This window comes from Cuculus canorus, chromosome 2 (assembly GCF_017976375.1).
Source record: "Cuculus canorus isolate bCucCan1 chromosome 2, bCucCan1.pri, whole genome shotgun sequence".
Classification (NCBI taxonomy): Eukaryota; Metazoa; Chordata; class Aves; order Cuculiformes; family Cuculidae; genus Cuculus; species Cuculus canorus.
The window spans coordinates 59,902,800-59,917,898 of NC_071402.1; the positions used below are offsets into that span (position 1 = coordinate 59,902,800).

Below are 15,099 nucleotides of genomic sequence, written 5' to 3' on the forward strand. Positions count from 1 at the left end.
ACTGATGTTCAAAAAAGCTTTACAATTTAAAACCTTTGTAAGTTACAGAAAAATCATTAGTTGCAATCAGACTACCATTACTTTTATTTCTTTAAACATAATTATAATCTGTTACTGCATTCATAAGAATAAAAACAAACCTTTTCCCAGACTTTTTTGTTTATTATTTCTTGAACAGGAGGAAAACTCTATGCTTTAAGAGATCAGAACATGTTTTGTTAAGCGTAGTTACTTTTTCATCTTCTTGAATAACATTTTATTCAGCCATACCATTTTTCTACCACACAACTACTTCCTACCACTACTTGCCACCATCAGTAAAATGGACTTGAAAATTCTGCAGCAATTCTGGAAATCAACCAACTTTATGACCTGAACAAAGTCCCTAGAAAACAACTGTTATAAATAGCTACTGTGCATCAGTAATCATCTGTACATTATTTTTTTGAGGTACTCACCCCGTAATATTATACCAACTTCTTAAGAGATTTGTGCTACATTGGCAAGGATATTTAAGTGAAATAATTAATTCAAAACTTTCTTACCTGTTCTTAGAAGAGGTATTGCATTTTCCAAAACAGAAACACAGAACTGAGGAAGGCTAAGCTGCTTCATCTGTAATTCCAAAATGTCCTCATTTTCAATATCTGGTAGGTCAATATGTCCTACTTCAAGTGGGGAATGCAGAGAGATTCTGGAGTTTGCATTTGCTTGAGTACTGTTTCCACTTAAAACAACAAACAAACAAAAATAAACCTCTCACAAAGAAAAACCCCATACGTGTACAGATGTACCAGCATCTAGTATTCTAATGTCCTCTTTCCTTAATACATATCCTTCATTCCACCCAAGCCTTTCTCTCCCATACACTAGTGTTTCAGGAAGAGGGAGATTTTGTTTGGTTGTTTTTTTAGATGTCAGAATGGGTAGCTTCACAACCGAATAACTATTGTTTTGGCAGTCGTGTTCAAATGCACCCAGAAATCCATACTGGAAGAAATACACTTGAATATGGCATTGCAAGAGAAAAATCAGATTATTTGAAAAGTTATTTCTGATGAACAAAGTCTACCAGTTGCTTGAGGCAAACCCACTTACTAAATCAAATTTCAGCTTGAACTGTATCTACTACATTAAAACCACTATGTGGCTAAGTGCAAGAATCCTTAGAAGAAAAATTAAGTGTGCTCTATGTTTAAGCCTGTAGGACTTTTGTCCACTGTTAAATAGAAAATACTCCCTTGTCCAAGAAAGCCTTAAGTACAAAATATATCACAGAATTGTTTAGGTTGGAAAAAGACCGTTAAGATCACAAGTCCAATCCTAAACCTAACACTGCCAAAGTCCACCACTAAACCACGTCCCTAAGCATCACACTCACACATCTTTTAAATACCTACAGGGATGGTGACTCAATCACTTTTCTGAACAGCCTGCTTCAATGCTTGACAACCCTTTTGGTGAAGAAATTTTTCCTAATATCCAGCCTAAACCTCCCCAGCACAACTTGAGGCCCTTTCCTCTTGTCCTATTGCTATATTACAAAATACACATATAGTTAAAATTATGAGCTCTATATAAAGAACACAATTTTCCAACTGTTTTCAAAAAGAATCTAATTTTACTGGCAACATTCTAATTAATACAACTCAGAAAGAAAGTTTTTCTTATCCTAAACAATGCTGAGCAATCTCTAATCACTTTAAAAACTTGTATGACATTTATACTCGTTTTTTTGGTTTGTTGCTTTTGTTATTAAAAAAGCTAAAGAAATCCGAATCATGTCCTGACTATGTTACATTATGTTGCCTAATTAAATGTAAAAGATGTCGAAAGAACAGCAATTAAAAATTTATAAGCCAGCGATTTTAAGAGGTCGATAGAAGAATATAAGCAAAGTAGAAGAATTCACCAACATGTAGTAGTTCTGCTTGCACTTACCAGAGGGTAAAGAAGGAGAGGTATCAATCATAAAAACAATTCAGAGGAGGAAAGGTTAAGTTTCCAGGTAGAATTTGAAACAGATAAACAGACAGATTGAAGAGTCTCAAGATTTAAGAACAAGGAAAAAGAAGAGTTACATATAGAACAGCAATAAACAATTTATATTACAAACATTGAAAAAGACAAGATGCACTAAAAGCAGTTCTTCGATATCAAAAACTGCAGTGTCAGAGAAACATTACAGTCATTTCCCTCTATATTTTCTATTCAACATCATGTTTACTTTACACTGTATCTGGGCTAAATTATATCTTTGTAAGAAACAGGATTCCTGGGCAGTGAGCAGTGCTACTGCAGCACACAGGATACAAGAAGATGAAAGATTAGAGTCATGAAAAGCTCATAATATGGCCTTACACATTTAATAAACTACCAATCCCTGGTTGGTAGATCTCACCTCATTGCCTAAATGGGTAGTTACTCTTATGCAGATTTCCTTCCTACACTGACAGCCAGGCCATTCCCATCTCTTGCACAATATACAGCAGCTGCTATTAAACCCTTAACTGTTCAACTAGACAAAATGGTCAGATCCTAGAACACATAAAGCCTGGAGTTCATTCACAGTGCCACATTACTTACACGATGTAAAATGTACATATTACGCTTAAGATGACTAAAAATAACCTTTTAATATATACAACTCTCAAGATGCATTTATAATTAAATACATGAGCTATTCTTCACTGTATTATTAGTCTATTTGAATACCTAGGAGTTACTGAATCACTAAGCCAAAATACCACAGAGACTCAAAAGAACTACCTACAAGCACATAGAAAGTACTAACAAGAACATTTAAATTCCCTTATACTAAAAATCATTGGTTCTTCAATACCACTTTAGGTCTGTTGTGTCAAGAGGAGAAACAAAACCACACACAAACAACAACCTTAACATTCTGAAGTCATACAAACAATTCATAATTTCATATTGCAGTTGAATTTTTAGATGACATACAATTGAAATTTGTTGTCAGATTTGACAACAAAGTTAAAAGACTTTAATGGAAATCTTTATATAGCATAGCATTTCTGACAATACTGTGCACTGTTACCTATGGCATGGCCATTCAACTGAGGTCATCTGCTGAAGAACAAGAAAAATCCCCGACTCCACAGCAATAGTCTGAATAAATTGTTTTGTGTACCTTACAACTACATGCACATGCAAAACAAACTGACACTGAGAGATTTTGTTAGAAATGTTGGATGGGGACAGAATGTGTCAGGTAAAACTTGTCTTATGTATTCTGAGCATCATTTAGAGAACTAACAGTTTAATTCATAAACATGGTTTGAATTTTCACAAGTTAACAAAACCTTCACGTCACCCACAGAATGACAAGGACATGACGATATAATCCTATATTAATAATTTTTAATTTAAGTGTAAGCTTATTCTTATTTTAGTCACCTAGAAGATGCTGCATCCCAATCTTGACCATCTCCTCTAGGACGCTGAACTGTCCGTCCAATCACAGATGGCCGAGGGCTACTACTTCCAGGTGATGGATCTTGAGAATGAGGAGGAACTCTTGCTTCATGACAGTAAGATATAGATGAATTCTGGGAAGCTGTACCTTTATATAACATAAATCACATGTTATCCATTATTGGCATCCATCATTCTGAAAGATAACTACGTAGTGAACTAATGGCAAAAGTAACTAACGCAGGGTATGGAAAATACCAACTAAACATTGGAAAGCTAAGACAACATATAAGTGGCAAGTAGCAGACTTCAGAAAATCAATTCCAAGGCAAAATCACTGAGAAGTTCAGTTGAATCATAAATCTTGAGTTTTAAAAATACAGTGTCTGATTAAGACCATTGGATTTGTTGATGTTATAAGTTAATTAGCATAGAAACAGTCAATGTAATTTATTAGGATATCAAATATAGTGGCAATCCTTATGAAAAGAATCAGACTACCAATTTACAGAAATAAAGTTGATTAAATTCATCTGACAAACTGGAAACAGGAAGAGCATCTTCATTATTAAATACACAAAATCTAAGCATTAACAACATCATAAAATAGCCCTAATGACTGCAAAATCCAAAGCAATGATTAAACTACTCTCAGCTCTCAGAACAAAAAAAAAAATAATATAGATCACAAAATAGTAACTGAACGTGCTAATAGCTTGAAAACTTTTGTGAAAGTCTGCCCACTTTCATTTTACAGGTCCCATTTAATTTTAGTTAGACATCCTTCTCCTGCTGACACCAAACTGTTGAATGCTGGGAAAAGCTGATGAATGGACAATCACAGGAAATTTAAAAAATTAGTAAGTATTTTAAAATAAAGCAAGTACTCAAATATTTACTAACATGAATAGTATTGAATATCATCATTTAGCAAAACAGTTTCACAAGATTTCATTTGCTATAAAGCTGTGGGTTGGCTTTTTTTTTTTTTCACCCTAATCGTGTTAGACAACCTTACCTGGCTGTATTTCAAATATTTAAAAATACCTACCTTGCTCTGTGGAAGAAAAATTTGGATCTCTGTGAAAGTTAAGTCTGCTTCTCAAGAAGATGCATAACTGTTGCAGGCATGAGACAGCCTGCAAAGCTAACCGATGTCTTCCATCTCCTGCAAAAGCAAGGTTTAGCAGGGACAAAAGGCTCTGCAAATAGAAAACCATAAACACTGGTAAGCTGAACACTAATGCACTTTCATGAACAACTATGTCAACAAGACTCTTGCACTAAATATAGTTCACAAATGTTTGTAATCCTTTAAAAATCACAGCAAATAATAGATACGCTTAACCACTCCTGTCTGCCTGAATGCAAGACCTAAGTCAGTCCTAAGGAAACAGCAGAGTTCCACATTTTATTCCCAATAAAGTCATTAGTCCCATTATGGGACACCATAATACACAGTACATAAGAATGTACTTATAACAGTGACACAATTTTACCTTATCCAGAGAAGCAAAGTACTACTTCACAACACACTTTATTACTAATTAGCAATATATGTTATTACAATGAAATTACTTTCTCAACACAATATATAGCTAGTGTCCCCTTTTCTATGCACCTAGAGTGGAATAAAGCAACTTCTGTTTAGCCATTTTGTTTAGAAACAAATTGTATCATTTTTATCAATCCTTACTTGGCACAAATTATAACACCATAAAAACCTCAAACTTTACATGAATTCTTGCCTGTACAATCTTTGGCCTTTGAAGGAAGATCTCAGCAGGAAAATCTTGCATAATCACGTCCTGAAGAAGTTCACATGTATTCCAAATTAAACTTTGTTTGTTACTTCTCAAAGAGCTAAAAATGCAATTCACATTTAAATATGTATTCAAACACAAATCCAACCAGCAATCATTAGCTTGAACAAATCTTTACAAAGTTATAATCACAACACAGAAGAATCTAAAGAAAAAAATGCTGTAACTCTAGTCATGCTTTTTTACAAGCTTGAATTATTCCTTAGCTATGCTAAATCTGTACAGAAGGAAGAACAAACTCAATTCCAGTTGTTATTAAACCACACGTAAACTTAAGTTCCCCAAAGAGAAATAACTGTTTGATTCTGAACTTGAAATTAAGATAAAGTCTAGAAATTTCTTATGAAGTTAGTTATCATCTTAATGGTATACAGCAAGTAATATAATTCTCACCATTAAGAAAGTTGTTTCATCACCAAGGTTCCATACAACTTTGAAGCACTTGAACTACATATACGGGAAGTTACATAAAGGAAGCAATACATTAGCTATTGTCTAACATGTATAATAAGAACGTTTGGATATTCTACTTCACTTTTCTTTTTTCTATTTTTATTGTTTCAGAAACGACTGTCAAAAAGTAAGAAAAAAATCAAACATGTCCAGTTTTAAGATTCTGTGTTCTTTCTGGAGACTCAGGCATAAAGGCAATTAAATATTAAAGAGGTTTACCAGCTCCAGATCTTTTGAAAGGAAAAAGAAAAAAACAAATCCCAAAACCTATTACAAGAAAGCTTATATTTAGAGTAAACTTGTTAAATACTCCATGATACTACATTGCTGGCTATGCTAGGAATTTCTTAACAGTTCTGTATCAAATCCTAAGGAATGTCAACTACAGAACTCTTCCTTGGGTCACTTCAGACACTGTCTTCTTAATGAAAGTTAAAACCAAAACAAAACAAAAAAATCACCGCAGAAAGATTATCTGAACAGCTCAATGCCTGGGTAAGGCATTGTACCTAAACTATGGATTTCTCTGCTAAGTGGCTATGGGGGTAAAGTAAATAATGATTCTATTCCAGCTTGTTCTAAAATTAACTGAATTAAATAGTTGATCGACTTGAGAAATTTAGAAGACAGACTAACATGTCACGAACAAAAAAACAGTACTCTGAATTAAGCACAAATTATGAGGAGCAACATTAAACCTGGTCCTATTACAACCTCATTTTATTTGCTCTGCCCAACTTCAGCACAGCTTTTACAATCATTTATCAAAAAACATCTCATTACATTATTTACCTGAACAGTGTAATGATGCAGCAAGACAGAAATTTAGAACTACTCTTACACAAGGAAAATAAAAACTACAAGCAAATTGTAATGCTTCTATTACTGTACCTTTCATTTGATGAAAGAACATGTCTATCTGTTGAAGTCAGAGTTAGCCAAGGAAATGTGGAAAATTTTAAGCATTTCACTGCAAGAAAAAGTAAGTAGATATTTTGGAGTATATTTTATAGAAGTATATTTTATAGAAGTATTACTGTATATTTCCATTGCAAAGTCACAAACTTATGAACTACATAGTGTCTGAAATAAAAATACCGTCTACTAAATATAGACTCGCACAAACTCAAATGCTTCTAATGAGAGATTTTAGCAATAACAAAAAATATTAAGATAATCGCAAATAAAAATTAAATACGCTTACTGGAGAAAGTTTTAGCAAGTAGAAGACATAGCATTAGTGGAAAAGCACTCAAATCTCCCATATCATGCTTTGGTCAAATTATAATTTTGTTCCGCTACTAAAGAATATTTATTAGCATGATCTCTAAAAATGCTAAATTGACCTCATGCTTTTACTCTTAAAGCTGTAGAGATTATAGTTGTTACTAAATTATGACACATAATAACTTTTTAACTAACTAACATTAAAGCTATTTTTAACTTCAAGGTTGTAATAATTATCATGAAATTCTAAAGACAGCCAATACACTGCTAAAAAAAAGTAATGTGGTGATTTACATACAGTTATATCTCGAAATCTAGTTCTCAGCACCATATCATATGCTAAATATAACACCTGTGAAATGCTACTAGTCTATTGGTACAGGCAAAGATCTGCCAAAATAATATTTGTCTGTATTTGTCAGTGAAACATCTATATCATTTTATTAACAAAAAATAAAAGCATAAAATTTTTAATTTAGATACAAGGTAAAGATTTCCAAAGCACTTAATCTAGCCTTCTGAAAAGTAGAAAGGTACTTTAGACTAAGTTCTGTTAAAATAAAAAGATACTGAACAGTCACTTTTGAATATGGATCTTCAGAAAAGCATTAGCAACTTAAATAATATTATAGATTAGAACACATTTTAATATACATTACATATTCAAAAGATTTACACTAGCTATTTACCAGAAAAGAGAAAGATCTTTTAAAATAAACGTCATTCTAATAAGCATTATAACTGTAGTATCTGTGATACTAGATTTCAGAGAATAACAACAGGAAGAATAATAATATTTGTATTGGAATTCGATCTAAATTACAACTCAAAGAACTTTTTGTAATTAACATACTCTTATTTTATAACTACACATACCAAATGTTCTTTTGGGAGGTATTTCTAACTGTGGCAGATGACTTCTACCTTGAAAAAAATATCCAGTGGATAATTCCTCTTGAGGTGTAACTAAAACAAATAAAGAGTAAGTTTAAAAACAGGTACACAATGAAAAAGAAACCCAATCAAAAGCAAAATTCAATTTATCATCATGCTTTTCCATAACAGCTTCCCATTTGCCCTTGAGTTTTAACCTATTAAGGAAATCAGTTTAAAACAGTCTCAAATGATCAGGAAAGCAGACTGAAAATAGTGTGTCAATGTTTATTCTTTACAGTTATATTCTGCAACAGTATATATTTGTTTTCCATTTCTTACACTGCCTTGCATAGCATAAAAGCAATAGCAAAAACAATTACACAAGACATATTCCCTGATGGAGAACTGGGCGCTAAAAAAAAACATTTTCCTCTAATCTACTTATAGCAGTAATAAAATCAACTTTTAGAATTAACTATTTAAAAATTTTTTTTACCAAAACTGCTGTCCTTTCACATCAGCTGAAAAGTTGTTCCCCTTGTATATAATATGTACATTACTAAATACATGTTATTAATACACAAACTGTATAAAAAAACATACATAAGGAATGTAACATTAAAAGCAGTCTCTCCAGAACACAGTATTTGGTTCAAAGGATCAGACTAGATAACATCCAGATTATTAGTTCACAATTTTTCCCAGTAACTGAAATGGGAAGAAAAATACAACACTCCTGTTACTAAGAATTAAGATCATGTAATCCACGCATACATATAATTCATAGCATAAGTAGGAATTAAGTAGAATACTTCAACTGCACAGTTTCAAAAAGACGCAGTTTAAGAACACACATTTAAAAGATTATTATAATATTCCCCATACAGTAGTAATCTTAGCTAAAAATCTAGTTAAACCCTTAGGTGGGCACAGGGAGGAAAAAAATAAAAGTATTAGAAAAACAACCAATTAACAGCCACCACATAGTTCTAGCAAACTAAAACTCCATGTACTAGACAAGCTGCAGAAACCATAGGAGAACTGTTTTTATCTCAGAGATCACACAGTATGAGTGACAGAGGTGTGGTAACTAATACACCATGCAGTATAATAGCAATGTCTTTCCCACAACCAGGATCTTGACAGTACATAATTTTCTCCTCTACACTTCGCGTTAAAATTTTTAACACAAAGGAGAACCACATGATTTACTTCTTGACTACATCTAAGAGGTACTGTAGTTCATTGTAACAGACAGATAATAAGTTGGATAACAGAAGCAAGTAATAGCACCTCACATATATGCAAAGCACTTCATTCCCAACAAGAAATTTTAAATTTTTCTGTGACAAATACTTATGCAAAACTATGCACAGTGCATACAATACTAATATAGTTTTAAAAATCATTCTACTAGGATCAGTTACGACTCCTTTTCTTTTTTTTTTTTTTAATATTTTAATTGCTCTGAAAGTTAAAGTTAAGTATCCAAAGAAAAGTAGCAAAGCATACTAGCTTAATAACAGCTTTGTTAGAAGTTGCTACACTTGCTCCCATAAAGCAGTCTGGAAGTTCATGTCTTATGTCATGCCCTTTTTACATTACAGCAAGCAGATATTACATAATAAAGAAATGAACAGAGAAAGTCTGATTACAAACAACAGGATTGGTTTTGCACAGAGAATTCCATTACAGGAATGCCACTACTCAATTTAGCTAAGATCATACTTTCTGTGGCAGAATCTGCTTACCATACATTCACTGGTCTCTCAGGAATAATTTGCCTACTATGCTTGAAAATCTCAACTTTTCACAGCCTAGGAGCTTTTCATTTACTTTATTTTCATTTCTAGAAAATCATACTTGAAAGTATGGAACTCACCTGGCTGATCTACTGAAAGCTGAGGCTGAGTTTGATAACATACTGATAAAGAACTGGGAGGAAGTCCAGAAGGAAGGAAGAACAGTCTATCCACAATCCCATCAATTAGAGCCTGCAAGTTTGGATCCACATTGGGACGAAGCTGAGAGAAGAATTCCACTGCACCAATTCCAATCAGTTTCTGAGCAGCAGGTGGATGCTACATTAAGACAAATAACGGACCAAATTAGCCTGAAGAGTCTCAAAGGTCTCTTGTCATCGAGAGAGTAGGAGGAAAGAAAAGAATCATAATCAAAACTAAAGTTAGATTTTGCCTTTGTTTGGGCCATTCGTTTCTAGGATGGGATATTTTTTCCTCTGCATAGCTGCTTTTTAGTGATTAAAACATCAAAATGTTTCATGAGATCTCTAAAATTTCTGCAACATTTTCTCAACCTTTCTAAAATAAGTAAGTTGCACCATTGTTCAAGTCTTCACTTTTCAAGAACAGTGCAAATCATGTCCCAAAGAAGAAATTACAGAGTAAATGAGAACTGAAGAGGCAGTGGAAACTCAGAAAATTATTCATTCCTGCTATCCCCGTGACCAAGTACAAGTCACTCAAATTGTTTTCATATCTGTCTACACGCCGCAGCTTTATTATTCATATATTTGTAAAACACTAAAATCATATTATGTGGAGCTACATAATTAAATAATATCCAATTTTATTTAGCTTTAGCATTCTAAAGACATATAGTCTATACGCAAATAAATGTTAGCATGTCATACCTTGATCAAATTGTTCACAAAATTTAGTATTTCTTCTTTCATTGGTACAACTGGAAAATTGAACCACTCCAAAACATTAAGGAAAAGCACTTTTTCATGGACCAGATCAGCATACGAAATCAAGTTATGGTCTAATTTAAACAGGATAGTCTTTAGAGATCGTTCTCGTATCTCTGCCAGTTCATGACCTGCCCAAAAAAAAGGGATTAAAAAACCCATTAAATCAGCTGATATAACTTAGTTCTTATTCAAACAACCTCAATGCTGTGAAAGGTTTGTTAAAAAAAAGGACAGGTTTTATGCTGTCGGTATTATACTCATCAGGAAGACATATGTGATTGCATTCACCAGCAGTGAGCTAAGCAAGTTTGTAAAGTGTTAAGGTGTAAAGTATTAAAAACCACGCTGATATAACCTGGTGCCAAATGTAAAACAAGAGGACAGCCTTTTTCTTGACGCAGTCAACTAAATTCTGAAAACTTTTACCAGAATATGTTGTAGCTACCGAAAGCTGCCTCAGACTCAGAAATTAGTCAAAAACCTATCCAAGCCCACGAATCGAAGGGGAAAACCTCTGGCATTCCCTAAAGAAGCATCAACGTCCCCTCCACGTCGGCAGAGGGGAGAAAGCAGGAGGTAGGAAGGCAGTGGAGGGGGGTCGAGGGAAGGGGGGACTGAGGGGGCGGATCCTGGGGGCTTTCGGCCGTGTAGAGGCGGGAGGCCAGGCAGGAACAGCTGCGCTCCGCTGTGCCAACTAAGGCCCCTTCAGTCCCTGGCAGCCACCGGGCGCTTCTCGCACAGACTCCCCTCCAGCTCTGCCCCCGGGCGGGAGGCAGGGCCCTCACCTCCCCCCACCCCCAACAGAGCCCCACAGAGCGGCCGGGGCAGCCGCGATCCCTCTCGCCATTCATCGCGGTGCCCCAGGAGGGAGAAGGGCGCCGTTACCCAGCTTCCTGACGAGCGACGACAACTCCATCGCGCCCGTCTCCCCGCCCGCATTCAACCGCCGCGCTGCTCCCGCCGCCAGCCCGCCCCAACAGCGTCCACGGGGCACCTTGGGAAATGTAGTCCGCCCCGCCTCCCCCTTTGGGCCGGCGCCTGGCCGCGCTCAAAGCACGCTGGGAACTGCCGCGCTCCCGCGTCAGCGCGTGGGCTGGAGCTTCAGCAACTACAAGTCCCATGCGGCCCCGCGCCAAGCCCTCTGGCGCCGCTACGGAAGCCGAAGGGGCCTCTTTGCGGGGCGCGGCACCCGACTGGGCGGGGCGGGGCGGGGCGTGGGAGGTGAGGGCTCGGTCTTCTCATGTTGCGAAGATGATCAGAGGGGTGGAGCACCTCCCATAGGGGGACAGGCGGGGGTGTTGGGGTTGTTGAGCCTGGAGAACAGCAGGCTCAGAGGAGAACTTGTAGCCACCTTCCAATTACCTTAAGGGGCTGCAGGAAAGCTATGGAGGGACTGTTTACAAGGGCATGTAGTGATAGGATGAGGGGGAATGGCTTTAAATTGGAAGGGTGAAGATTTAGATTAAATATTAGGAATTTTGTCATGATGAGGGTGGTGAGGCACTGGAACTCGTTGCCCAGAGAAGCCATGGATGCCCCATCCCTGGAGGTGTTGAAGGCCAGGTTGGATGGGGCCTTGGGCAGCCTGATCTGTTGAGATGTCCCTGCCCATGGCAGGGGGGATGGAACTGGATGAGCTTCCAACCCAACCCATTCTATGATTTTTATATCAGAGAACTGCAGACTGAAGCTGTTTCCTGGTGCAGGCACCAGGGGAGGAACAAGGCCTCTCCTCAGCCTCCCCCAAAGGAGAGCCACTGCCATGCCCCTGGGAAGGACTTTGTAGAATGCCCTGGTAAAGAGGCACTGTTGGGTTTAATCAGGTTTTCTTGGCAGAAATAGCTATCCTTCGTATCTTTTTTTTATCCTCAGGCTTCTCCAAACGATTTCAGGATGGGGGATGAGGGTGTGGGGGAAGTCGTTGGATCTTAATGAATCTTAGAAGTAACTTAGAAGCCACTGTAAAGTTTTAAATATTTAGAGCAATGCTTCTCCTACAGAAGAAGGGCCATTACACGTGGGTTTGCTGTTCAGTAATTGCACCTGAGAGAATTAAAAAAATTTCAGTGGAAACAGACATGTGGTTTCATTCTTCAAAGTAATCAGAGAAGCTTCAGGCAGATGCATGCAATTACTGACATGCTTCTCCAGTGTGATGTTAATTACCCATGCCCTAGAAGTGCAAGCCCTTTCCATCAGTATTCTGTGCAATGCAAAAAAACAGCCATGCAATTTAAAAGTATGCATGATCCCGGTCTTACTGGTGAGAATGTCAGACCCATGTAATGTAGTGGTGGTGGTGGTCTTAAGATGACTCTACTAAAACCAAAAGGGCTACCTATCTAGCACCGTTCAGAATAGCTAGTGTTTCAATAGCACTTGTTCTCCGTCCAGGGAGGAGCTGCCATCTTTCTGTTCTGCTTGTAACTTGAATATGAACTCGGCACATACCTGTAGGACAAGGGCTTTACATATCTTAAGTTCTGCCATTTTTTGATGTGTATTTGCAACATTGCCTTCTGTAAAAATGGGATTTTTTTGTTGTTGTCTGAGTTCAGACATGAAAATAAAAGAAAAAGGGTGTGTTTATTCATCCTCTAGTACCATGACTCCAATTTGGAAGCCAGAGAATTATTTATGTTTATAATATTAACTGAGTTGGTTTCTAATGTTTCTTTGATGTGTTTTAGAGCACTCTGGAAATTGTTCTTGCTGACCTATGAAATGCAGATACATGAAGGGGTGAGGTAGGAGGTGCATCATAAAGGGTTTGGGGTTTTCTGTTTTATGTAACCTGGACTCTAGAATTATATTGCTTTGTTCATAATGCAAGGCAGTTTTCCAAAGAAGTGTTTCTTACATGTGTAGATGCATAGTACGTCATGACTTATCTGAGCAGAAGGCTGACCTTGTTTTTCAAAGATTGTGCATGCCATCATAATTGGAAGAAATAAAATGATGATAGTTGGGCAACTGGTAGATACTGTTGTTCTCGTGAAGTTTTTGCATGTAACTGTAAATTCGCAAAAGAAGATGGCTTTGTAATAGTCATAGTTTGTTTTTTACATCATGTATTGCATGAAAAAATACATTTTTATAAGCCCTCAATGAAAATGTGAAAAGTGCAGTGTGCTTTATGCAAATGATTTCCAAAAGTTTGTATGTCACTGCTTTCCCAGTTCATGTTTAAGTTTCTTCCACCCTGGTCACCATCATTGTGCTGTTCTTTCACAGTAAACTTACATTTATGTCCTCCATCTACTGTATCAAGGTCGTACTAAATTCTTAATTGCAACTCTGAACTGTCCATTATTTTGCAAGATTGTATTTCTACCTATGGAGCAATAAAACAAAGGGGCTTTATTAAGCTAATTATAAAGGTACTATGATTGCTGCAATTAGGTTATTTTTTCCACAAGAGGGTGATCTCACATGAAGCTATCAGTGCTTTTCAAGAGCGATTACAAAAGAAGCATCACTGACTAGGTAGAAATTCCTTTTAGCTGTGCACAGTATGCTCATGTAATAAAATGTGAAGAGCTCTAATCAGATGCGCACAAGGCTCCTCACATTTTCCCAAACAGGACTGATGAGAACTTTATTAGACCCTTTATGAGACACACCATACCAATGGAATGGATTTGTATCTCATTTGTCCAGCAAAGAGAAGGAATTGCTGAAGCAGTCATTTCCCAGAATAGGCTAAGTAATAACATTTCTTCAGGAGAAAGAGATGCATAACTCACATCTATATGACTGTTTGATCCAGGTCCTTCTCACCTCTTTAAATACGGTCAATTTGTATTGCATCAGAGAAACAAATGTTTTCTTGCACTGTCTTAAGTGTCTGAATCAGTAGCTACACAGACAAGTCCTAGAGTTGTTGCTAATGCGCAGATGACACGTGCAGTCTCCATTGATAGTTTAGTCCTCTACACTGTAGATGTGGGTATTTCATTCAGGTGTTCTTAACCAAAGGCCTAATTAAGTTTAACTTTGAAAAGTATTTCTAGCCTTAAAGAGCAGGTTTGATTATACTGCTGCTGGTTTAGACCTGAAAAGGGATGGTTGTGTACCCAAAACAGCGGTCTGGGAGCAGGCTGTATCAGCTGGTGCACAATACAAGGTCTGACGCAGAAAAAAAAACCTACAAGACTGTGCCTGTAAGTCTTTATTTAACAAATTAAGAATACCAGCAATGATCATGTTCAAAATAGTTCCCTTCTGAGTTGACACACAGCTGCATATGATGCTGCCAAAGCAATTCTGCAGGTCATTTTCTGAAAGGCCGTTGAGGATCTTGTTTTTGTTTCTCTTCACTCACACTTGGTTCCTGAGCTATAGGATTCGTCTCAGTTTTTTTGTGTCAGACCTCGTATTTCATGCTCTCATGATTCAAGGATGGCATGCAAGATGATCAATAGTAATAAAATTTTCATTGTTAGGATTGATTTGCTAAGGGCAAAGAGTATGTCTCAAGAAAGAATGAAAAATAAACCAAAAACCCAAACCTTTTCCTGGATGTTAAAAATGAGAAAAAAAAAAAAGGTGCATGGGTTCAATAATTAT

General features: G+C 36.6%; 1 protein-coding gene across 8 annotated transcripts in view; it reads right to left on the reverse strand.

Moving 5' to 3' along the window:
• RTTN (rotatin) overlaps positions 1-11,527 on the reverse strand; it is an 89,215-nt gene extending 77,688 nt beyond the window's left edge. For 4 of the 8 annotated variants that reach the window (XM_054059131.1, XM_054059130.1, XM_054059137.1 and 1 more), the window contains exons 1-9: positions 11,416-11,527; positions 10,471-10,658; positions 9,700-9,898; positions 7,818-7,907; positions 6,606-6,684; positions 5,187-5,301; positions 4,490-4,640; positions 3,421-3,586; positions 546-727 (exon numbers count right to left, since the gene is read on the reverse strand). In XM_054059131.1, the coding sequence (XP_053915106.1) occupies positions 546-727; positions 3,421-3,586; positions 4,490-4,640; positions 5,187-5,301; positions 6,606-6,684; positions 7,818-7,907; positions 9,700-9,898; positions 10,471-10,658; positions 11,416-11,446 (1,201 nt within the window). In that variant the 5' untranslated portion in view covers positions 11,447-11,527. Of the gene's footprint in view, positions 1-545; positions 728-3,420; positions 3,587-4,489; positions 4,641-5,186; positions 5,302-5,654; positions 5,679-6,605; positions 6,685-7,817; positions 7,908-9,699; positions 9,899-10,470; positions 10,659-11,415 lie in introns of those variants that run through there. The other 4 variants (XM_054059132.1, XM_054059133.1, XM_054059135.1 and 1 more) reach the window with 4 other exon arrangements.
• Between the last annotated feature and the right edge of the window lie 3,572 nt (positions 11,528-15,099).